This window comes from Bos indicus, chromosome 5 (assembly GCF_029378745.1).
Source record: "Bos indicus isolate NIAB-ARS_2022 breed Sahiwal x Tharparkar chromosome 5, NIAB-ARS_B.indTharparkar_mat_pri_1.0, whole genome shotgun sequence".
NCBI lineage: Eukaryota > Metazoa > Chordata > Mammalia > Artiodactyla > Bovidae > Bos > Bos indicus.
Window position 1 is genome coordinate 113,616,761 of NC_091764.1, and position 24,946 is coordinate 113,641,706.

At 53.2% G+C, this 24,946-nt stretch overlaps 1 protein-coding gene across 8 annotated transcripts in view; it reads right to left on the bottom strand.

Moving 5' to 3' along the window:
* Window positions 1-6,285: 6,285 nt before the first annotated feature.
* Window positions 6,286-24,946, bottom strand: part of TCF20 (transcription factor 20) — a 169,334-nt gene continuing 150,673 nt past the window's right edge. For 2 of the 8 annotated variants that reach the window (XM_070790523.1, XM_019961920.2), the window contains exons 3-6: window positions 21,716-21,809; window positions 14,424-14,473; window positions 13,289-13,416; window positions 6,286-7,580 (exon numbers count right to left, since the gene is read on the bottom strand). In XM_070790523.1, the coding sequence (XP_070646624.1) occupies window positions 13,333-13,416; window positions 14,424-14,473; window positions 21,716-21,809 (228 nt within the window). In that variant the 3' untranslated portion in view covers window positions 6,286-7,580; window positions 13,289-13,332. Of the gene's footprint in view, window positions 7,581-13,288; window positions 13,417-14,423; window positions 14,474-21,715; window positions 21,810-22,480; window positions 22,646-24,946 lie in introns of those variants that run through there. The other 6 variants (XM_019961921.2, XR_011566884.1, XM_019961922.2 and 3 more) reach the window with 6 other exon arrangements.

The following is a 24,946-nucleotide window of genomic DNA, read 5'->3' on the forward strand; positions in this document are numbered from 1 at the left end:
TCCTAAGTTTGTTACAAATTGGTCCTTGGACTTTCCAGCTCTTGTGGCCTCAAGGTGATGAATCTCCTCACGTAGGTGTCCATTTCCTGACTTGGAAAGATGTAAGGTGGGCACTTTACTTTGTTGACTGCCAGTAAGCTCAAGGTATTAGGGTGGGTTAGCATAGGCTGTGACTGTCCTTAGAGAAGTGGGCCTGCTTCCTCATCGATTTGTCCTTTACTCCTGGAACCTGCTCAAACTCACGTCCATCAAGTCGGTGATGCCATCCAATCATCTCATCCTCTGTTGTCCCCTTCTCCTGCCTTCAGTCTTTCCCAGCATCAGGGTCTTTTCAAGTGAGTCAGTTCTTCCCATCAGGTGGCCAAAGTATGGGAGCTTCAGCTTTAGCATCAGTCCTTCCAATGAACAGTCAGGGTTGATCTCCTTTATAATTGACTGGTTTGATCTCCTTTCAGTCCAAGGGACTCGCAAGAGTTTTCTCCAACATTACAGTTCAAAAGCATCAATTTATTTGGCTCTCAGCCTTCTTCGTAGTCCAACTCTCACATCCGTGCATGACTACTGGAAAAACCATAGCTTTGACTAGACGGACCTTTGTCAGCAAAGGAACGTCTCTGCTTTTTAATATGCTGTATAGTTTGGTCATAGCTTTTCTTCCAAGGGGCAAGCATCTTTTAATTTCATGGCTGCAAAATCATCATCTGCAGTGATTTTAGAGCCCAAGAAAATAAAGTCTCTCACTGTTTCCACTGTTTCCCCATCTATTTGCCATGAAGTGACGGGACTGGATGCCATGATCTTAGCTTTTTGCATGTTGAGTTTTAAGCCAGCTTTTTCACTCTCCTCTTTCACTTTCATCAAGAGGCTCTTCAGTTCCTCTTTGCTTTTGTCCTTGAACATCAGCTGTTAAAACTTCAGAAGACAAGGGAATGGAAACCAGATGGGGAGGTAGTTTCTTGACCCTCTCACAGGCCTGCCGAGGACCTCAAGGAATGGATTCCTGGGCCTCCCTCCTCTCCATGGGTCCAGTCCACTCTGGCTCCAGCCCCATACCCTCCGACCCTGACTCTCTGGTTCCTTCCAGTCCTCCATCAGAGGTGCAAATGCAAACCTTGGTACCACCATGCACAAGTATGTGTCACCTCCAGACCGGAATTACGGCTACCAGGCACTCCCTCTTGGTCAGCCTTTTGCCTCTTCCAGGCAAGGGGTTGGTCACATTATGCCAGGGTTCTGCTAGCCTTAGAACCCTCCAACAACTCAAGGGGTAAGATTTGAGGTTGAGAAGCTGATGGGAACTCAGAGGCCCAAACCCATTCAAATGTAAAGGCATGGGAACTCAGAAGGTGGGGAAGGGGGCATTTCCAGGGCAGGCCTGGTCAAGGCCCCTGCCCCCCACCCATCCCCGGAGTATGTGAGGCAACCTTTCTTTCTGAACACAGCTGGAGTCGTTCAGGGTCCTGGAGGCTCTCCCCTAGCTTACTGAGAGCCTGGAGGAGGCGCTCTGCCCTCCTGTACCCCCTCTTACCCTGTTCCCTCCCTCGCACCCCACCCCCAACAGTGAGAGGACCGGTTCTTCCCAGGTTGCCTTCAATGGGACAGAGTGCTTGTGGTCTCCAGGTGGGGGTCATCAACATTTGCAATCCCTGCTTGGCTTGTGCAAGCAGCTCCTTCCCTTCCAAATTCCCACATCCCCACTCTCCTGCCAGGCCCGGGGCCAGTGGGTGGGGCTGGTTGGGGCTCAACTGGCCCTCTTCAGCTTATCCAGCCTTTCCTGCGTCTTGCCTTGGCCAAAGCTGGGGGGAGGGATGGCGAGGGTGGGCCCCTGCTTCAAAGTGCTCACAACCAAGAGGAGGCGGGGAGCCAGGTGACACCCCAGGCCAGTAGTTGGAGGGATGGCTTTGAGGGCTGTGGGGTCATTTCCCCAGGCTGGAGTAGACTTTCTGGGAAAACCTCCTGGAGGTCTTCGGGTGGCTTGGGACCGCAAACAGGTAACCTGACTGCGGGATTAAGGCACCGCTGCAAAGCAGCAGGACGGTGGCAGCTCCAGGTGGGGCTTTTGCTCTGGCAGAGGACTGGATTGTGGGAAACTCGGGTTCTTGGGCCTCAAGGAGGCAGGGAGACCAGCTCTGAGGCCACTGAAAAGCCCAAGAGGGGAAGACCTGGGGGGAGCCCTGGGGACTTCTCAGAGCCAGCCGGTGGTCTCCCATCGGCCTCAGTCAAATGTTTCTGTCCATTGGCAGCAATCTCCCACCCTGGACGGGCAGAGTCCGGTGGCACTGGCGGGGCTGGCAGGATGGTCGTCACAGCTTGTCACAGCGGCCCCGTTACACTGCCATCTACCCTTTGTGTCATGCCCTCTGCAGTCACTCTACTGGGCGTATGAAGGGCAGTGACAGGTAGCTTGTAATTCAGGCAGTGCCCTCCAAACACCGGGGATGGGGGCTCTAGTCCAGAACAGGGTGGCCTTGGGGAAGGCCTCAATCGTGAGGCCAACGCCCTGTTTCAATCCTTGTGCAATCATAGCCTTGGATTACCCTGCACTCACACACCAGGCACTGCTGTTCACGCCCCATGCTCCTCACCCTATGTAAGATCGGCAGCTTTATGGTTTCCAAGGCATGGAGTCTCAGGGGTCACAGCAGTGGGTCAAAGTCACAGAGCATCATTAGGGTCAATCTCAAAACTCAGGCTCTGGACCACTGCTCTACAGCGGAAATACACTTCTATGAGGCCCGAGGGCCAGCATTTAAGTTCCTGCAGGCTTACTATTTTAGAAACATGCTCAGGCGGCCCTTGCTGGCTTCTGCTTTGGTGAAGCAGCGGGTGTTTGAGAGATGGGCACCCCTCCCCCACCCCGCCCCGCACACCTCGGGGTCGCAGGTGTTGGCCCCGGCAGGGAAGGCGCCTCCGACCCCGAGACCGGGTCTGAGTCCCGAGTCCGGGAAGACGTCAGCAAGATGGCTGGCGAGCAGCGCCCGGGGCCCGAGCCCCCAGGCACCGAGTCCCGGCCCTGGGCCCCCAAGGCTACACGGAGCAAGCTCCCTGGAAAGCAGGTGGGCAGCTGCAGTGCCCAGCGAGGGCGCGGGGAAAGTTGGTGGCATTTCGCTCGCCCCCTGCCCTGCCCCCGGGGCAGACACCCCCCCCCCCTCAGTTTCCGCTGCTGCCTGGGGGGCAGGAGGAGTGGAAGCCGGCTCTGGCCGGTGTGGGGGTTCCCGTGGGCCCAGAGGTCTCACCTGACTCCGGTACTGCCCACTGGGGTCCAGGCTGCAACCGCGCTTGCAAGTCTGGCTGGCGGACAACGGGGGCGCGGGGCCGGGAGCCGCGGGGTGCAGGCAGATTCCTCCCGTGGTTTTCTGGGAACTGGGCTGGGCAAGACGGGAAAGTTCTGGAGCTTGCCCGCACAATGTGAACTTGCCTCAGGCTTCCCTGGTGGCTCAGAGGTTAAAGCATTCTGCCTGGAATGCGGGCGACCTGGGTTTGATCCCTGGCTCAGGAAGATCCCCTGGAGAAGGAAATCGCAACCCACTCCAGTACTCTTGCCTGGAGAATCCCATGGAGGGAGGAGCCTGGCAGGCTACAGTCCATGGGGTCGCAGAGTAGGACACGACTGAGCGATTAAACTTGTAAGTTAAGGCGGTCACCTAAACCTTGTGCTTTTGAACCGCGGTTTAAAAACTTAACTCTTACAAAATACACCAACACTGCACACCTATCATAGAATGATCAAAATCCAGAACGCTGACACCACCCAACGCCGACAAGGGTGAGCTCTCATTCCCTGCGGGTGGGTGGGAATGCAGACTGGGGCAGCCACTTTGGAAGACAGTCTGGCAGTTGATTATTAAAAAAAAAAAAACCCTGCACACTTGTGTTTATAGCAGTTTTATTCATAATTGCTGAAGAGTGGAACAACTGTCTTCCAGTAGGTGAATGGATAAACTGGGGTGCATCCCGGCAACAGAATATTCAAGAGAAGAGAAACTGAGCCTCTTAAAGCTGAGAGTGAAAAAGCTTAAAACTCAACATCCAGAACACTAAGCTCATGACATCTGGTCCCATCACTTCATGGTAAATAGATGGGGAAAAGAAACGGACACAGCGACACTTTATTTTCTTGGGCTCCAAAATCACTGCGGATGTGACTGCAGCCATGAAAGTAAAAGATGCTTGCTTCTTGGAAGAAAAGCTATTGCAAACCTGGACAGTGTATTCAAGCAGAGACATCACTTTGCCAACAAAGGTCCATATAATCGAAGCTATGGTTTTCCAAGTAGTCATGTATGGATGTGAGAGTTGGACCATAAAGAGGGCTGAGTGCCGAAAAACTGATGCTTTTTTAAACTGTGGTGCTGGAGAACAGTGTCTCTTGGACAGCAAGGGACCAGTCAGTCCTAAAGGAAATCAACCCTGAATATTCATTGGAAGGACTGATGGCTGAAGTTGAAGCTCCAATACTTTGGCCACTTGATGTGAAAAGCCAACTCATTGGAAAAGACTCTGATGCTGGGAAAGATTGAGAGGAGAAGGGGATGACAGAGGATGAGATAGTTTGATGGTATCACTGACTCAATGGACATGAATTTAAGCAAACTCCGGGAGACTGTGAGGGACAGGGAAGCCTGGGGTGCTATAGTCCATGGCATCACAGAGTCGGACCCTGAGCAACTGAACAACAAAAAAAAGAAATGAGCTATCATGCCATGAAAAGACATGGAGGAACCTTAAATGCCTATTACCAAATGAAAGAAACCAATGTAAAAAGGCTACACACTGTGTAACTCCAACCCTATGACATTCTGGAAAACACAAAAACTATGGACCCAGTAAAAGATCCGTGGTTGCCAGGGTAAGAGGAGGGAGGGATAAAGAGAGGCAGCACAGAGAATTCTTACAGCATGAAGCTGCTCTGTATACTGCCGGTATGTACATGTCATTATGGGCCTCCCTGGTGGCTCAGAGGTAAACAATCTGCCTGCCAATGCAGGAGATGTGGGTTTGAACCCTGGGGTCGAAAGATCCCCTGGAGAAGGAAATGGCAGCCCACTCCAGTATTCTTGTCTGAGAAATCCCATGGACAGGGGAGCCTGGCGGACTATAGTCCATGGGGTCGCAGAGCTGGACAGGACTTAATGATTAAACAACAGCAAACCCATGTCATTGTACGTTTGTCCAAACTCAGAGCGCACACCACCAAGATGAACCCCAACGTAAACTATGGGCTGTGGGTGACCATGTGTTGATGCAAGTTCACCAAAGACAAGGCACTGCCCTGGTGGGGAGCGCTGACACTGGGGGAGGCTGTGCGTGTGTGGGGGCAGAAGATGCATGGTGAATCTCCGTACCTTCTGCGCAACACTGTGATGAACCTAACACTGCTCTAGAAATAAAGTCTGTCCAAAAAACAGAGAACTCAAAAGAGTGGCAGGAGCTGAAATGCCCATGAACAGTTGAGGCTTCTTACAGAAGCCGGAAAGCTAGAGTTGGGAGTGAGGCGTGGAATAGGGCCACTCCCCAGTGAATGGTCATTTCAGGAGCCAGTTTGAGGAACCATCACCAGTGTTTTACTCAAAGTATCATCAGCCCAGTCAAAAGAATTTAAAAAAGGCAAAATGAAGAACCAACCATCTGCTGTCAGGAAAGTATTTTCCTGAAGATATGTTCAAGGTTTGTGGTTTAAGCCCAACACCTGCAATCTCCCAATCTCATCTGAACTGTGTTAATGCCAAGACCAGACAGGATGCCAAGGAAATAAAGAACCATAATTCCTATGCAGGTTCCGTGGCCCACACAGCATACCCACCCACACCTCCATCCTGGTGGAGCAAAATGAGAATTGGACCACACTGCTGGATGGAGCCATTGTAACAAAATTAATCTGCCATTTCTGCAGCCTCAAACTGATAAGCACACCAGAACTCATTTATAATTGCTTATTTCTACTTCACAGCATTCCTTCCAGTGTTTCTGTTCTTTAAAACAAAGTCCATTAACATTGCATTATTTTTTAATAAGCTTTAAAATTCACATTGATTGGAATTTTGTCCTCCTCTCAAGTAATCTGGCCATCTTCACACACGGCTGAGTTCGACCCACCAGGCTGAGCGGCTAGAACTGTCCTTGGTTGGGATCATTCCAGGGTCTGCTGCAAGGGCCCTGGGCCTGCGGGAGGCCTAGGTGGCTGGGCCAGTCTGATGGCAGCCACCTCCGCAGCAGAATCAGAGCCAGCCTGACGGCTGGAATGGGAGGAGAAAGAGACACGTTTGCTTCAAACAAAAAAGGAAACAAGGTTAAAATGAAGTTTATTATTTTTTTGATTTTTTTTGTTTTGTTTTTTAAATAAAACTGTTTGTGAAACAGCTATTTTATCCCCACGGCAGAGTGACCCCTGAAAGATGCACTAACCCCTTCTTAAGGCCTTAACAAGATTTTTTTTTTGTACTTTTTTCTTTTTTTAAAACTCAGATATTTAAAAATTATACAATTTACAAAACAAAACAAAACAACACAACATAGAGAATCATGTAGCGGGGGGCTGCTCAACTGGCAGGCTCCCTTATCCTTTATAAAAGTGAAAGCAAAGAAGAAAGGGTGGAGTGGGTGCTCCTGGTCAGCTTACCCCCCCCCACCCATGAGCACATGACACCGTCCTTCCCTGTGTCCACTCCTACGGCCTAGGTTTGTCCATCCGCCCTGGGGGTCAGGGCACAACAGCTGCCTGGAATGTGCCCAGGGGTAGCCATCCCTTGATCCTGCCGGCCAAGCCGCTTTGGTGGGACCCTCGGGGCTCTCACCGGCCAAGGACCCAGGACACAGTTGTGACCGTGGGGCCTCCGCCTTGGGGCATCCGCCAATGTCCCCTCCCCCGAAAAAAAAAAAAAAATTTTTTAATAATAAATAAATAGTGTTTCTGGAAATGAAAAAGATTTATTTTTGTGTTTAAACATCATTCTCCCATTCTTGAAAACACGGACCATCCCCCACTTCCCTCCCCCTTGACCTTCCCACTTTTGAGACAAATTACTGACAAAGACATGGTTTGGTGTGGTTCGTCTGTTCCTCTGACCCTGGGTCTAGAGTCTCTGAATTGTGTGAGCTGGGCCAAGGATCTAAGCCACCCCTGTCCTTGTGAGATCAGAGTTTGTTCAGTTCAATTTCACATTTAAATTTCACGTTATTGGAACAAATTTGGAGTTCTTTAACTAGATAATTTTAAAATAGAATCAAAAGGGATAGCGCACCTTTCATTTAAACAAAGTCTTTCCAGACTAAAAATAGATTTATATATATATATTTTTATCCCTCCCTTTTAATTCCCCCCACCCTTTCCCATCATCCCACCCCTCCCCCCTCCCCCCACACGGTCACTATGGAGATTGTGTCCATGGAAACAGCCATTCCAACGTCTTGGGTCTTTCTTTCCTGTGGTGTCACCGGTTTGAGAGTGATGTAAGAACTTAGGAAGGAAGTGCTGGCGCGGGCAGGCACGCGGGGTGGGGCGGGGTGGGGTGTGGCTGCACAGGAGGACCGTTTCCATTCCATCACGAGTATCCACCACCTTCTCATCTCCACAGTCTCACCTGCAAGACAAGCAGACACTGGGTGCTGGGAACCTCTTCATGGTGCTGCAGCCCACAGCCCCTGCTCTGTGGTGGCGCGACTCTGCAGGGACTGGCAGCCGGGACCGGAGACACCCAGGGCCCGTGGTAGAGCCGGCTGTGTGGCTCTGGGCCTGAAACAGGGTAAAGGCAGCAATGACCTGGCCAGCTGCACCGGGTATGGACTCGGAGTGCCCCTCCCCAGTGTGTGGAGGGAGCCGAGACCAGGAGAGACTCCCCTGACCCCCGAGGTGGGGCTGCCTGCAGTGGGGCAGCTCTTGGGGTGACCCTTGCTCAGGATGCTGCCCCCTGGGGCCTATAGCAGGACTCAGCACGTGGGCCTGGGAACCTGTCCTCACAGAGGTGGCTGAGCACCCAGCTGATGTGGAAAAACCGGCTCAGGACCACAGAACCATGCCCCGGTCCCCTCCAGCCGCAGGCGGCGCTCTCACAGCTAACAGAGAACACTCCCGGGAGCTCCAAGGGGAGGGCGGCTCTCAGGTCACCCTCTGGGGCTCCCCAGGCCCTGCCACTGGCGTCTGTCTCTCCTTCTGGCCCGGGCCCCAGGTTTAGGAAGACTCTCCTGGTGGCCACCGAGGGTACGCGGGCTTGTACCAAGGGCCTCCTCAGGATACTTCATGGGTCCTTACGTGTGCAAGGATCTCAGAGACACAGCAATTTCCGGGAATTCAGTCCAGAAAAATTAGGCCAAGAGCCACGTGTGGTGACACCCCGGTGTGTGTGTGTGTGTGTGTGTGTGTGCGCGGGGGCTCACCTGGCTTCTTCCTCAAACCCTTTCCAGTTCCCTCCACCAACCAATAGACCTCAGGAAAACCCAGGCATCACCAGTCCCTTTTCTGCTTCTGTAAAACTTACTAATACACAAACTAGTTAAGGCTAGCCTGTGTATACAAGCTAAGAACAGACATTCCCGCCAGCCCTTGCCAGAAAGAGATTCCTAGCTGCTTGGCAGAAAACATGAATAACAGTAAGGGGCTTGCAGGGCAGCAGGACAGCATCGCCGCCCTCAGGCAAAAGCAGACCCTGGGCCTCCAGCTGCTGGGGCCAGGAGCTGAGCCACCCTGCCATGGGCCACAGAGTGGCTTCCCCCGCACCCAGGGGGTCACCCCAGCACCCCCTCCCCCAGCACGGACTCTCTCCACTCTGGTTTCCTGATGCTAAGGCTGCCAGGAAAGGGGGAGAAGAAGCAGCCTTCTCTGGTGTCGCCCCAGGAACCAAAGGCCCTCTATCAAGGCGATGCCAGGGCAGGGCTGCCAGGGGGCCTCAAACAAGGACCAAAGGGGTCAAATCTTGCCGGGGATGTGGGCCATGGGCGGGAACAGAGGACAAGTGCCCGCACATCCTGCAAAGCTCAGCTCATGGACCGAGGGCCAGGAGCAGGGTCTGCCCTCTCCCCAGCACTTGGCAGTCTCCAGCCTGCACCCTCTAGAATGCAGGTGGTCTCGGCACCAGGGTCTGCCTGGCCGGAGGGCTCCGCAGGCCGCTGGCCTGGGCTCCTTCCCTTGGTGCCACTGGGGGGCCTGGGCATATCCGTCCATATCCGCTGCCAGTGCCCGGCCTTCCGGCGTTCCCCGCAGGGACCTCCCCAGGGTCTGATACCTGACTGACCCTGAATATAATGGAGCCTTAACTTCTCCATTATTCCGAAAACTATTCCTTTAGTAGGAAGAATGGGAAGAAAACTCTTGAAACATCTAGTAGGGGCCAGGCACTATGCCAGGAGCCCTACAGACACTTCTTCACTGGAACACTGCGAGGCCTGACACCGCCCCCCCCCCCCCTCCCCGCCACCCCCATCATCTTGGAGACAAAGCCCTGAGGGAGGGGACCTGTGCAGCCCAAAGCCCTGGGCTGGTTAGACTTGGGACTGGGGCTCACGGTCAGCAAAGCTCTTCTGACTGGGCCCCTGGGACTCTGCCTCGGAGCCTCCATTGCTCAGGTCTGTCCAAAGGCGTCGGAGGTGGCTGAGGAGACAGCACCAGGGCAGAGCCGTGGCCCGTGAGTGAGCGGGCGGCCCTCTGTGCTGAGGCCGCTCTCTTCTCTGTAGTAAGGCACCGGTGTGTTCGGCTGTTGGCGAACAATCGGGCCTTCATCCCAGGCCAAAGCATTCCCATCAGCCTCTTCCTGCTGCCCTTCAGCTTCACCTCGGCCGCCTGGACCTGGGGGGGACCTCCATCTGGCTGAGGCTGCCCTCGCCTTTGTAAGCTGAGACCTGAGCCTGATGGGGAGCACGTGAGGAGCCTGCACCCGCCCGACGCCATCAGGTCAGCGCCCTCCTCCCTGGGCCGCCCCATGAGGACAGGAACTACCCTGCACGCCCTCCTCCCCCCAAATCCTGGGCCAGTGCATGAAGAGGCCAAGACAGCCGCCCCGTCCTTGTGGGAGGACAATCTAGTGGAGATGCAGACGGTTTGTGAACATACCAGCGACTCGAAACCGTGGTGACGCCAGGGAGGTGGCAGAGTGGGGACAAGGGGACTGGGAAGGCTGCTCTGAGGACGTGCCCTGAAGCTGAGACCCAAAGCGGAGACAAGGCACAGCACCACGGCCCAGGGAGCCGAGTGTGGGCACAGGACCCCTGAGGGAGGCGGCCAGGCGCTGAGGAGTCAGAGGAGGTGACCCCAGGGCCCTCGGAGGTGAGCTGAGGAGCTGCACTTGGCCCTACAGGTGGCGGGAACCTCAAGTCGAGGAGAGACAGGAGCTGGTGCAGAGCGGCAGTGCGTGTGGGGCCGCGGGGTGGGCGGGAAGGAGGACCCGGGACATGACCCTGGGCACTAACCTTGCACCCAGGACAAGGCAGAGCTGGACGGAGGTCACGGCTTCCCGCCACTGGGTGGGCCGGGTGGGAATGGGGCCTCCATGTCTACAGCCAATGAGAACGAGGGACGGGCGAGGAGCCTCGTCCACTAGCTACCTCGAGCCGGGGAGAGGGCGGAAGTGGCTGGCCAAAGCTCCCGCACCTGCAGACCCGGGAGGGGGCCGCCCACTGACCTTTCCTCCTGGGCACAGCTGGCCTGGCCAGATACCTCACGTGGCAGTGCGAGATGAGAACTCGCATCTCCATGCCCTCAGCCCTGGCGTTTTCTGCCAGACACGGCTGCGCCGGGCACGGTGGAGACATTTCTTAACTGCATCCTCACAAGGCCGGCCACCGTTAGTCCTCTTTTCACAGAAGGAGGAACTGAAGCACAGAGATGCTAAGTGGGCTGACGCTGTCACACAGCACTCTCCACACCACAGGAATAATCACTGCCCCTTCCCCACCTTGTGATGGTGGACCTGCGCCCCCAGCACAGACCCCAAGGTGAATGCTCCCTGAAGGGAGGGGCTGCGTCCGCCCCTCACGCTGGGGCTTCCCACCACCTGCAGAGGGCGGGCGAACCCAGGAGAAGGGCCCTGCCTTGACAAGCACTTCAGGGGCACGAGACGGCGCTCTGTCCCTCCCTTCCCTCCAAGAGGGAAAGGTCTGACCTCAACAGACTTGAAACAACCCCAAACGGAGGGACAGGCCACTCGATCACTCAGCGCCTCGTTTCTTTGGTATAAACATGACAGCAACACCCACCCTGTGAGGATGAACCATGAGGCTTGTCGTCCTGTGAGAGCGGAGGGCTCTGGCAGCTGGCAGAGCCCAAGAATGGGCAGAGAGGAAGGCGAGGATGAACAAAATTAAAATTTCCAAGAGGAAACTGGGCCCAGACTTCCTATTTTTCTCAAACACAGCCTGGGATTCCAGGACAAGAACAAAAGGCCCCAAGTAACTCATGGTTCTTCCCCAACCGGCTCTTCCCAGACACTTCCGGGAACACTCCCCATGGCCTCCGTTCCAAGCGGCTCTAAACACCAGGGCTGGGAAGGTGGCAGAGCCGCTCAGAAACAGTGACACCATCAAGCCCAGGGACACGCGGAAGGGCCAACAGAAATGGGCCTGGAAATCCCCCAGACTGCTGCTGGCCTGAGGGTCACTGGACCCTGCAGGTTCTAGACTCGGAGAGCTCCTCGTGGTGGCCAGCTTTCTGCACCCACCCCCGTGCCCTCCATTCCCACCCCTACCCGTGGAAGAGCAGGAGAGAAAAGAGAGAGTGCGGAGTCCTCACTGGACACCTTCATGAGAGCACTGTAACCCCCACGGGCTCATCACCCAGCCGAGGGCCTTCTCTGGAGGCTGGTACTGGGACCCACCTAAGAAACAAGTGACTTGCCAGATGAAAATTGCCACGTCCCGGGATGAATTTTAGGCTGACTCCCACCCCTTGTAACACAGATGCTCAGTCGTGTCTGACTTTTTGCGACCCCATGGACTGTAGCCCTCTAGGCTCCTCTGTCCATGGGATTTTTCAGGTAAGAATACTGGAGTTGGGTAGCCATGCCCTCCTCCAGGGGATCTTCCTGACCCAGGGAACAAACCCAGGTCTCCTGTCTCCTGCACTGCACTGCAGGTGGATTCTTTACCTGCTGAGGCCCCGGGGAAGATTCGTAACAAGGGGGAGGGAACATTCCAGAGACTCAGGCACACAGTGCTGCCCCAGAGAGCCAGGCCTTGCACACCAGTGTGTGGGTCGCAGACGCCTGGAGTAAACACAGATGCTCTCACCTGAAGAGAAATAATCCCTTAATGAACATTTCTGAGACAACTGGCTGCCTGCCCCATCCTGTAGAAGCAAGTGCTCCAGGTTAGTTACATTTTGCTTCTTCTTCTCATAATCTGTTTTGCTTTTCCCTCAGTGACTCAGTACGGACGGGGAGGATGTGGAAGGCCGGGTGGAGGTGGGCACTGCGGGCCCATTGCTTCAAGAGACCCAAGTCATATAATCCTGCTCTCACAGGCACACGCTACCAGCCCCGACCACGAACCCACAGACACACTCATGGAAAGCACAACTCAATCTCCTGAGAATTTTAAAAGTAAAATTAAATGTGCTAAAGTCTGCTGAATCTTTGAGGGGATTTTCCTTCCCTTTGCACTTATATGAAAGGAATCTTTCATAGCACCGGGAGGCAGGGGAAGATTTCACATAACAAAACTTGGGGAATTTTTGTTTTTCAAAGGAGAACTCACTCAAAGGTTTAGAGCTGTGGTGGTGGTGTAGTCGTTAAGTCGTGACTCTTTGCGACCCCATGGACTGTAGCCCACCAGGCTCCTCCGTCCACGGGATTTCCTAGGCAAGAATACTGGAGTGGGTTGCCATTTCCTTCTCCAGGGGATGTTCCCGACCCAGGGATGGAACCTGCATTTCATACACTGCAGGCAGATTCTTTCTGTCTGAGCCACCAGGGAAGCCCAAGCTTTAGAGACATCAAGCAAACTAAAAAAGAAAAGATCTCTGGTGAGAAGCCTTTCTGAGACGGGGAAAGAGCGAGGGCTGCAGGCAAAAGCAGCCCCACCTTAGAGGCTCCATCCCGGAAGCCAGCTGCCCCCAGGAGCCCCACCCAAGGCCTGCCTTCAGGAACAGCCCCCTGATCCCTAGTGGACGATGGAACCATTTTAAAGCCCCACATTATCTTTCTACACGTATTCTGGGGGGCTAAGCAACAAACAGAGAAGTGCTTTATCCACCGGGTGTTGGCCTCATGCAATTAGATACCCAGGTGCCGCCTGGCCAGGGCGAGCAGGAGGCAGAGGCCACGACACCCCATCGCAGTCCGCAGGGGCGGTGGCCCCGACTCACCTGTGCTTGCTGTACTTTCCATTCCCACGAGCACACTGCCCCCCTCACCCCCGCTCCGACTGCTCTGTGCTGAGGCTGCCTTTCGCTGTCTTGTTCTGCAAGGGGGGGACAGGGCATGGGAGGGGAGGCTGACGCCGGCAAAGCCAAGGAGACGAGACAGGAGGGACAGAGAACGAGCGTGCGGGTCAGGGCGGGCGGAGGTGAGGCAAGGAATGCACATGGAAAAGGAAAGAAAAAGCAGAGAGTCAGTACTGCACGACATACAGGAGATACTCAAGACAGGGTTTGCTGACGCAAAATGTGACCCTTCAAAAAGGGAAGTTTAAAAAAAAGTACAAATGAAGTAAAAAATAAAGAGAAAATTCTAAGATCCAAGGATCCATCTTGGGAAATAATTTTTAAAGAAAAGCATCAGTAAGCATCCTTGAGAAGCAATTTGAGGGCAGACTGTCAAGATGACCTCTTTCTAGTACCTTCTGGCCCCACTGAGTGGAGACTGAAGACTGTGAGCACGAGTGGCCACCAGGGGTCAGTGTGACCTCAGCCGGAGGAGAGCCGCCGCTGCAGGAGCGCCAGGTGGAGGCCTCCACAGCCCAGCCCTTCCTGGGGGTCCCTTCTCCACACCCTCCCCTCCCCACACCCGTGAGTGGTGTTTTGGAAATAGGCCATTCACACACTCCGCCCGCATCTTCCTTCCCTTCCTAAATTTGAGAGGCGACCAAAAGACCAACTCTTGAACCAAATGCAGACACCATGGGCTGCACCTGTGGAAGCAGAACCTGGCGGGGATGGCGTTTCCCCGAGAGCCGGGCGTCAGCTCTCTCTAATCGGGGAAGACGCCTCTGCTCTGCATCCAGGCCTACAGCCAACCTCACCCCACGCCAGTCTGTGGTCTGGGGTTCCACTAAACTAAGGCGGAAACCAGGAGTTACGTGCATTTCTCTGAACAGACAAACACCTTCTCCCCAGCTCCGCCACCACATGGTGCTGACCCCACATCACAGGGCTCCCTCCTGTTTGCCCCTCCACCCACTAAGCCCTGGCCTGAGACTGAATATCAGGTCTCCAGGTCTTTCAGGAGGAGCCCCCGACCCCCTAGTCCTGCAGGGAGCACCGGCTCTGCAGGCTGACTCACCTTGTGCTTGGGGCACCTCACCGAGAAGTTCTCCTCGTGGAGCAAACAATCTGCAAGACAGAGGGGACAGTCAGGAGGAGCCTGGCGTGGGGCACAGCCTGAGGGGCGTGGGGTGGGGGTCACACATGGAGGTAGAGGACCGCGCACTGTGATTTTTAATAGCAGAACATGAGAGACACTCCCAAATAGCCTATGGCACCTCACCATGGTGGACTATCAGTCGGTTAGACAAGGTTTCAGAATAGGTAACAGCATGGGGAAACGCGATGCACACTGCTCGGATACACGCGTGTGCAAGTACAATCCCGTTTGTCACAACGTCTCTACGCATAAAGGACAAAGGAGATCTACCAAAATATGACAGTATCTGAAATCTTACTCTTTGGATAGTAAGATTATCAGATCAGATCAGATCAGTCGTCAGTCGTGTCCGACTCTTTGCGACCCCATGAATCGCAGCACGCCAGGCCTCCCTGTCCATCACCAACTCCCAGAGATCACTCAGACTCACGTCCATCGAGTCAGTGATGCCATCCAGCCATCTCATCCTCTGTCGTCCCCTTCTCCTCTTGCCCCCAATCCCTCCCAGCATCAGAGTCTTTTCCAATGAGTCCGCTCTTCGCATGAGGTGGCCAAAGTACTGGAGTTTCAGCTTTAGCATCATTCCTTCCAAAGAAATCCCAGGGCTGATCTCCTTTAGAATGGACTGGTTGGATCTCCCTGCAGTCCAAGGGACTCTCAAGAGTCTTCTCCAACACCACAGTTCAAAAGCATCAATTCTTCGGTGCTCAGCCTTCTTCACAGTCCAACTCTCACATTCATACATGACCACAGGAAAAACCATAGCCTTGACTAGACGAACCTTTGTTGGCAAAGTAGACACTAATTTTATTTTTTCTGTATTCCCATGATCATATCCTGTTGTTTTAACAATCTCCAGTAAATGTTCTTTTTAGAATTTCTTATCCTAGGCTAAGCCCACTCCACAGGCCCACGCCAAGGCTTCCTTGTGAAAACACTGAATCCGCAGGCCTCTTTTCTCCTGTCAAGTCACAGGTCAGAGGCAGAAAGGAGGCCAGGCCCAGCCCTGCTGCCGCCCTCTCCCCCGAACCATGGAGATGCTGGAGAAGCTCCTCAAGCCACGCTAAAGGCTGCAGGGGAAAGTGAAACCCCACGAGGGGCTGTGAATCCTCAGCCCCAGAGCCAGAGGTGGTGGCAGGATGTTAATACTGGTCACACGTTCTCAGAGAGCTCCCAGACACCATGGCAGGGGGCGGCATGGTACTTAGCCTTGTTAAATTTACAATTTAACTCAGCTTTAAAGCGAGGTCCAGATGAGTGGCCTGTGTAGCCACAGATTTCAAGTGAAATAATAATAAGCAAGGGGATACGCAAATGGAAACTTCTGAGACTCTCTACATTTTATACAAACCAACAGAGACCCTCTCACAATCTGGCTGAGCCACCTCCCCTCTGGAGTCCCAGGATCCTCGGACTGGGTTGATTTAGTCCTCTCAGCCCCAGGCAAGCCTGAGGGCTCGGGCAACAGCAAGTGCTGCTCATCTGTGCCTCACCTCACACCCTCAAGCAAACAGCACAGCAGTAAATGAAATGAGCTAATTTACAACCCACAAGTACACAGTGTGACCCAGGCTCCTGCCGCTCCAGTTAGCCGGAGAGCTCCCGGACAGCAGGGGTGGACAGCTGGAGCCTGAAGGAGGCGCCTTCGCCTCACCTGGGCAGTGGCCACAGCATGCCAGCAGAGATGGCACAGACCATGCGGGGCGAGGCCACCCTCCCACCCCAGGGGTTTACAGAAATGAGGAGGGGGTGCGTGAGTTGGAAAAGATACCATCAGGAAGGCAGAGGTCTGAGATGGCCCTCACACAGCCATGAAACAGTGACCAGCAGCGATGAACCATTAGTAAAATGTGCTTCTAGTTAGGAAACATGTTCCCTCGAAGTTAAAAAGCAGAAAAGAAATAAAACAATAGAAGTGAACGCTAAAGGCAATTTGGAACTAGTCCCTGGTACTTCTGGAAACGGAGTGTCCTTAACCAATCTACGAAACCTTCTCACAAGGCCTCCCACGCGGGCAAAGGCGCTCCTCATTCTGGTGAGGTCACAGGCCCGCAGGACATGCACTTCCCCCTCCTGGCAGGACGAGAAGCACAGCTGAAGAGCGCAGACACCTGCAGGGGCCGGGGAGCCTCTTCTAGACCGCCTCCCGCCAGCCTCCCCAGGGGAGAGTGAGGAGGGGCGGGAGGCTCGCAGCAGGCACGGCGGCTCGCTGGCTTCCGTGAGCCCCTGGCCTACCCAGTGCAGAGGGCCCGGTCAGCACTTTCCCACGGTGAAGTCAGAGCACCACACAGGCCAGCAGAGACTCACCAGGCTGCCGAGTCGGCAGGGTGGCTTCCAGACACAGACGCCAACAAGCGCTCCGCTTTGAGAGTCCTCTCTAGGCGTAGGGGTGGAGGACTCTGCTGAGCTTCTCGCCACAAGCTATGTGGAGCCTCAGATACCCACACGCACCCACATACGCTCCAGCTAGGGTGGTGAGCCCAGGGAGGGATAAAACAGAAGGCCATCTCGTGTCCTTGGGGTCTACTGAACCCCAGCAGCCTCCAGCTCAGCTACGGTCTCTCAGGGCTACACCGAGTGCTCACACTGGCAAAACCAGGCTGGGACTGGGGGGTCCGCCAGCCTCACCCCGCCTCACTGAGCAGCCTCACACCAAGCAGCAGTCTCCTGGGGCCGGAGGAAGTGGGAAGAGGGCAGAGGAAGGCCTTGAACTGGCTTCTGTGACGCAGACAGCTCCTTTCCAGGGAGTGGCCAGACCACCAGTCATTTTACAGAGCCCATCAGGGACTCTAAACCCCCTGCCAAGATCAAAGTCGGCAGAGAGAGCAGCTTTAAAATGCTGCAGGAAGGGGGGCCGCAGGTGAAATTCCCAGCTGTGTTTCCTCTTGAAGCCCCTTTAGGCAAGACCGCTAACGCACAGTGGGATTACTGCCGAGCCACCGCAGGCCTTCTGTCTCTGGCCTCTGTGTCGTGGCTCGCTGCAGTAAATACGTTTCATCTTTTTCTGTTTTAACTGGTGCTCATGCTCTTATTACTGCCTCTTCCTCTGGGAGATAAATCTCGTGTCTGTGACGTAACGAGCAGCACAAAAGAGTGAACCACGACGTCACGAGTGTGTGACCGCGGTTAGCTGGAGCCACAGATCCTCAGGTTTCCATGGAGACGTGCCCAGAAGTAAAAGTTTTCCTTTCACTACCAACGGCTCTCTAAGGTTTGGGCAGCTGGCAAGAAGGCAGAGATGAAAATGCTAAACTGTTCCTTAGTCTACACAGAGACGGGGGACTTGACTAGAGGACTTATTTTTATTATAATTAGAAAGAAAAGAAATCAATGAAGGCTTTTCCAGACACAAAAACTCACCACTTACAGAATTCCTGGGAGGACTGTGAATAAATCCAGGCATCAGTCCGCAGAGTGACACAGGCTCTGAGTCACTATGACTCAGGTCATCAGAGAGACCAACACGTGCCCCAGACATGGTCACCCTGCGAGGCTGCTGCTCTGGGGCCAGTCCCATGTTGAGGAGCAGTATGTGCAGCGGCTGGGGCAGCAAAGCCAGAGGGCCAGGGCCCCGACCCAGACGGCCCCCCTCTGCCTGGACACTCGGCCACCAACTTCTGCCAAACAGAGATGTTACCAGTTTACCTGGCAGGCCACACCAGACAGGCTCAAAGAGAGCGACGAGGAAGTCATTGACTTCCTAACCCTCAGCTGGCGAGGGAGCTCCCATCAGAGGGAGGAGAGCCCAGGGCCCTTCCCAAAGAACCCCCACCGCCCGTCTTGACCAAGGCGGCTGGGCCTGTGCTGCCAGCCACCAAGGGAAGTAAGACAAAATAAAACCTCAGTCTCTCCCTTCCACTAGCTATCTTCCAAGTGCTCACACATGGCTTGTGGCTGCTGCATTGGACAGTACAGGTCTAGAACATTCCCCCACCGCAGCAAGTTTATCGCGCAGCACTGCTCAATCCCTGGAGGCGCTGCCTGGAGGCAGGTGCCCGAGTGCACCGGGAGCATGCCTGCAGGGGTGAGGCGGCCCACCTGGTGCTCCTGCGCAGAGCCCTGTGCAGGGGACCTCCGGTCACTGGCCACTAACGGGAGAGGTAATTCCTGCTGCCTCTCCCCCATAAAACTTACAAACCACTGCCCAAAACCCGAGACTTAAAAATCTTCATTTAAAGACCACGAAGCTTAAACTGGAAAAAGAAACAAAACATTCTGACAGAACCCTGACTGCATCATGAAAATGAGCAAAGGCAGTGGTTGGCCCCGAGAGAGAAGGGTTTAGCCGCTGTTCTACAGAACACCCTAGACCATGGTCCAGGTGAATTACAGCTCAGATTCAACCTGGAAACATGCAGAGGAGGACAGGACGGAAGGGACGGACTGGAACCCAAACTCCCTGAGCTGACATTTCAAGGCTGTCTTCTCATGCCCACTTTCCCCTCTGGCCACACGGGGTCCTGGCCACCGGCTGCCCTTCAGCGTGTGCAAACACACTTTCACCAGAATCTAACTTCAGCATAAAGTTAGAGCATTATCTTTCTTGTTTTTTGGCTGTGCCATGTGGCTCGTGGGGTCTTAGCTCCCAACCAAGGACTGAACCTGGGCGCCCGGCAGTAAAAACCCAGACTCCTAACTCCTGGACTGCCAGGGAATTCCCTTTCTTATTCTTTTCAGCTGCAGCCCCTACAGAAACCTGGAAAGGAGAGAAAAGGGAGGGGGAAAGGAGGGACGATGAGAGGCAGGGGGGCGCGCTTCAGCAAGTATAGGTGAGCGGGGTGAAGGGTGGTCGAGAGGAACTTGGACTCCTTGCCTGCCAGATCCGACTCCAAGTGCTCTGCGCTCTGCATGGCTGTTACCTGCTCAGCCCCCAGGCTCCGTCAGCACTCTCATCTGTCTGCCCCTTTTCTCTTCCTCCATCCTGACTGCCGGCATTATGAGCAACCTGCCAGGTGAAGGTGTCAGACCCATCTAACACTCAAAAAGTAATTGGTGAAGACAATCAACAAAGAGCTATGAGTCAGGAGAAAGAAAGAGGATTCTCCCAGGCACTGAAGCTCTGAGTCAGACTCGAGTCTCCTGCACTGCTCACCGGATGGCACTTCTCAGACAGAAGGGATCCTTCTTCCAACACCTGTCACAGTGCAAAACACCACTCTGATTACCTCAGAGAACTGGAAAAATGTCTGACAAAATCCAACACCAGTTCATGATAAAAACACACATCAAACTAGGAGCAGAAGGGAACCTCCTCAGCCATATCAAGAACGTCTCTGAAAATCCCACCGCTATCATCATAAGGGGTCAGAAACAAGGCAAGCGTACCAGTTCTTGTCACTTCTACCCAATGTCATGTGGAAGATCCAGCCAGAGGACTAAGGCATCTATCTATCTGACCCGAAAAAAAGTAAAACGACCTATTTGCAGGTGACGTATCTTGTCTATAGAAATCCACTAAACCACTATTAGAACTAATCAATGAGTTGAGCAGAGTTCCAAGATCCATGATCAATACATATACCTCAATCAATTATACTTCTATACACTCACAGTGAACAACCTGAAAACTGACTTAAAAAAACAATTCTATTTATAATTGTACTAAAAATAATAAAAATACTTAGGAATAAATTTAACAAAGAAAGTGCAAAACGTCTACTCTGAAAATTATAAAACAGTATTGAAAGAAATTAAAAACTGAAATAAATGGAAAGACAGATACCTCATGATCATGGATTGGAGGATACATTATTACCAAGATGGCAGCACTCCCTAATTGATTTTCAGAATCAGTGTAATCACTATCCAAGTTTCAATGGCTGTTTCCTCTCTCACCCACAGGAATGGACAAGCTGATCCTAAAATTCATCACTGAACAGCAAAAGATCCAGAACAGCCAAAACAATCTTGAAAGAAAGGAACAAACTTGGAGGACTGACACTTTTCACTTTCAAAGTCTACTACAGCCACCATAGCCAAGACGTGAGGTGCTGGGGAGTCCAGAGAGAAGCCTATGCATCTACAGGCAACTGGTTTTCGACAAAGGTGACAAGGTCAGTGAATGAGCAAAGAGTAGCCTTTCCCACAAATGGTGCTGGGACAACTGGGATCCATGTGGAAAGGAAGGAATGAACTGGATACCATATACAAAAATAGCCAGAACGGATCAAAGACTCGAGTAAGGGCTAAAACGAAAACATAGATATAAGTCTTTGTGATTTTGGATTATGCAATGGTTCTCAAATGTAAGAAAAGCAACAAACAGCATAAGCAGGAAAAGAAAAATAGACTGGATTTGCTTAGCGTCATTAGCCACCAGGGATGTGCAAAGCCAAATCCCAAAATGAGATGCCACTTCATGCCCACGGGGATGGCCACGGTGAAAAAGAAGATAAAACAGGTGCTGGTGACGACGGAGGAACCGGAACCCTCACACACTGCTGGAGGGATGTAAAATGACTCAGCCACCTTGAAGAATGGTCTGATCAGTCCTCAGGTGGGTAAACAGAGTTACCACGTGACCCAAGCATTCCACCCCTAGGTGTATGCCCAAGAGAAACGGAAACACTAGGTATACACAAAGACTCGTCTGTGAAAGTTCACAGCACCACTGCTCACAGTAACACAACAGCGGAGAACCTAAATGCGCATCAATGGAGTGATGGAATATGGTGTAGCCTTACAATCAAATACTGTTTGAAAATAAAATGAAGTACTGACACATGCTGCCATGTGGATAAATCTGAGAATCATGAAGCGGAGTCACACAGAAGCCCGTCACGAAGACCACATACTGTGTGATTCCACGCACATGAAATGTCCACAACAGACAAGTCCACGGAGACAGAAAGTAGACTCGTGGTTGCCGGTGGGCAGAAGGTAAGAGAGACCGCCAGTGGGCAGGAGTTTAAGAGGTGAGGAAAATGCTCTAAAATTCACTGCGATTTGTGCCTGCACCACTATGTGAATGCGATGGTAAAAATCACTGAACTGTACACTTAAATAGTTGAATCTGTTACGAATTACAAAACCTATATATAAAAAAAAATCACCCCATTTAATTCATTTTTAGTACCTTCTCTGCGTTCCTTCAGCATTTACAAATAGAACAGGGTTAGATGAGACAAAACAAACAATAAAGAAGACAGAGAGTCACAGTGCATGTCCTACCCTTCAGATGTTCTGAACAAGGGTCCGTGGTCCCACCTTACCTGCATCAATGGCACACGGGTAATGGTATCGGAAGGAGCAGCCTTTGTTGTAGCAGCCCAAGGTGGCGCCTGCCTCCTGGCAGTGGGAACATTTCTGCAAGGGAGGAAGAAGTCAGGCGTGTCAGCATCCCAGACACCCTCTTTTCCAGGCCTGCCCCAGACCCCGTCGGTCAGACCTCAGCGCGTGTCTCTGCGGTTACTGGAGTCTGGCGGCAGGACGGGCTGTCAATTTCTAACCGCCACTCGCTGACCACATCGTGGACGCCATCCAGCAGCAGCGTTTCAGGCCAGGCCTCCCGAACGTCCACAAATAAATCAAACAGAATGCACAGGCCCCCAGCCCTGCCTCTGGTGTTCCTGCTGCCCGCCCGCCCATGAGTCTGCCTGCCCTCCCCTCCATCCTCACCGCTTCGGTGAGCTGCTTACAGATCCTGCCTGTCTATTTCTGCTGTGGAAGTCTGGGGTAGGAGGAGAGGGTGAGATAGTAGAGTTATATATAAGTCTTTTAGAATTAAAAGTGGAATTTGGTTTCTAGTTCCTATTTTTGTAAGAAGAATTTATTTTTATTCTGCTTATCCCAAATGCCCAATACAAGTATATTTCTCTTTTCAGAAAATGCGGGCTCCTGTGTGCACACGGTATTTTTATACCCAAATCCTATTTTAAAGGCACTAGGAAACCTGCCATGAATTTCTGGCTGAGACATGATCCTATAATTGAGACGTTCCTCCTCCTATGTTCAGGTTTTCATGAAGTGGGGCACACCTCTAGCGTGTGATGCAGCTGCCCGTGCGTGCTCGTTCTGTGTCAACAAGAATCACATTTGTGAAATGAGCCCCACTGGCCCCACTGAGCAAAGGCGCAGACTCTTCTGGTGGCTGAGGCCACATAGATGAGGCTACCTGAACAGGTGGACGCTTGTTCTTGATTCTAGGAAAAATAAAAGTGCTCCATAAGCAGTTACACTTGTGGAAAATGGCCCCCCCGCCCCAACACACACCGCACCCCTCCAGGGACAAAGGGGACCAGAGGGCACCCTTCCATCTTTGCTCTGTTGCCTGGGATGGCAGCCCGTCAGGGTCCACGTGGCTCACAGGCCTGCAGCAGTCGGGAACGCCTCACAGAGCGGGGCTCGTGAAGCCCGCCTGGACAGAGCCATGGGGTGGACGCCCCTAACCCACAGCGGCAGCAATAGGGTGACAGTGAGCTGGATCGAGCGCCCTGATGCTGATGCCGACGGAGAACTACACGGATGCAGCCACAGCGCGGCCCAAGTCGCCCTGCACCGTGCGGCGGCCATCGCTGGATGTGCCCCGTCTGGTCGTAGCCAGCCTGTGACAGCCCCGATCTCAGACGAGGTGCCTAGAGCCTCAGAAGGGGAGAAACCCTCGCCCAGTCAGAGCCAGTCCTGGCTGACCACACCTGGCCTCCTCCAGAGGCAACCGGGGCAGGAACAGGGTGCTGAGAGAGCCCTGGAAGAGCGACATCCTTCCGGGTGCTGACAACCACGTGCCCTCACTCCCTTGCCAAGAAATAAGACTTCCTGGCCCAGGGTAAACCAAGGGCGGTTGGCAGCGTCTCAGGCAGCCCTTGTCAGTGCCACAGGGTCCCTTCAGAACAGAGGTCTCAATCATCAGCCGGAGAGAAGGAACGTGGCTAACTCCTCCATGGCCACCCACAGGCCTTTCTGCCACACCCCTTCTCCTAAAGGAGCCCTGAGGAGTCAGCCACCCAGGGGGCTCACGCTCCGGGCCCTCCCTGCCCTGGTGGCCATTGAGGAATGGGTGTGTCAAACATTTCTGGCAGTAAAGTCTGAAGAGAACAATTTCTGAGCAAGTTTAGGCCTCTACCCAGGGACAGGAAGCAGGACAGTCAGTCGCCGTCTCACTCGGCCTCTGTGAGGAGGGGATGGTGAGATCTGTCACAACCATCTCGTTACCACAAGGAAACAGCCCGGGAGACAGAGCCCAGCGTGCTGAGCACCATAGCACAACAGAGCGGGCGGGGTCTGGATTTCTGGGACATAATTGAGCACAGGACCACCTTGTGTCCAGACCTGTTGAGGAGGAGGACACTTTTCTTAAAACACACACACACACACACACACACACACACACACACACACACTCTTTAGTTTAACTCTGTAACTTGCAGTCCAAATATCCTGACAAGCAGGAAGGGACCCAGTACTCGAGGTCTGGCTGTATTTGGCTACAGGTGTGGACTCTGGAATCCAAGTCATTCCTTAGTTAAGTGACTCCACTGCTGCCCATCTTTGTGCTGTTCTTGGTCAAAGTCTTAACCTTCGTCTCTTCAGTCTGCAGACGTGGACCTGCTGGTATGATCTCCCTCACAGAGATGTTGGGAAGGTTGAATGTGTTAATCCAGGCTTTTAACAGTGGCTGGATCAAAAGTGCTCAGCAAACCTGACCCAAGACACCCATGCGCCAGACATAGGCCGACAATGAGCCACCAGCGGAGGAGCCTTGTCATCCCCTTGGGTCTGAACACTGTCCATTTCCTTCCCACCTCAACACATGCCCCAGTGTCCCTGGCAGGGCTTCACAAAACTTCTTGCCCAGACAGAACCAGCCCACAGGCCCCATTTTTCTCATTTAAAAAAAAAAAAAGCAAACTCCCTCACCAGGAAATGACACCAGTAAAATGATGCTTCTTCTAATTAAAAAACAAAACAAACAAACAAACAAAAACATGCAATTAATTTACTGTATTACTTCCAGAGGAGAAAGATCCTGCAGGGCCTATTCGGGCCTTAGAGAAAGGACCTTATAGCATTTAGTTCAGGGCTTCTTAAAGTGTGGTCCCTGGACCAGCAGCGTTGGCATCACCTGGAAACGTGTTAAAAATGCAGATTTTGGGATTCTGGGCAGACTGTAGAGCAGGTAGCACCGGGAACCTGTCTCCACGCCCAGACAGTTACTGCACTGGTGGAATCTATCTGGCCTAACAGCTCCAGAGCCCTGGAGTCTGCTGAAGGCCTGCGACTCCCAGGGAGGCATGGACGGAAAATGGCAGTGGGTTCTGCCCACCTCCCGCTCCCAGCCAAGGGCAGGCAGCCTAACTTTATAGCTTTGTAAGTTAAGGAACCACAAAAAGAACACACTAAACCCAAAGCTAGCAGAAGGAAGAGGATAATAAGGATTGAAACAAAGATGAAAGAAACAGAGAAGAACAGACTATGAACAGAGAAAGACCAAACTGAGGATGTCA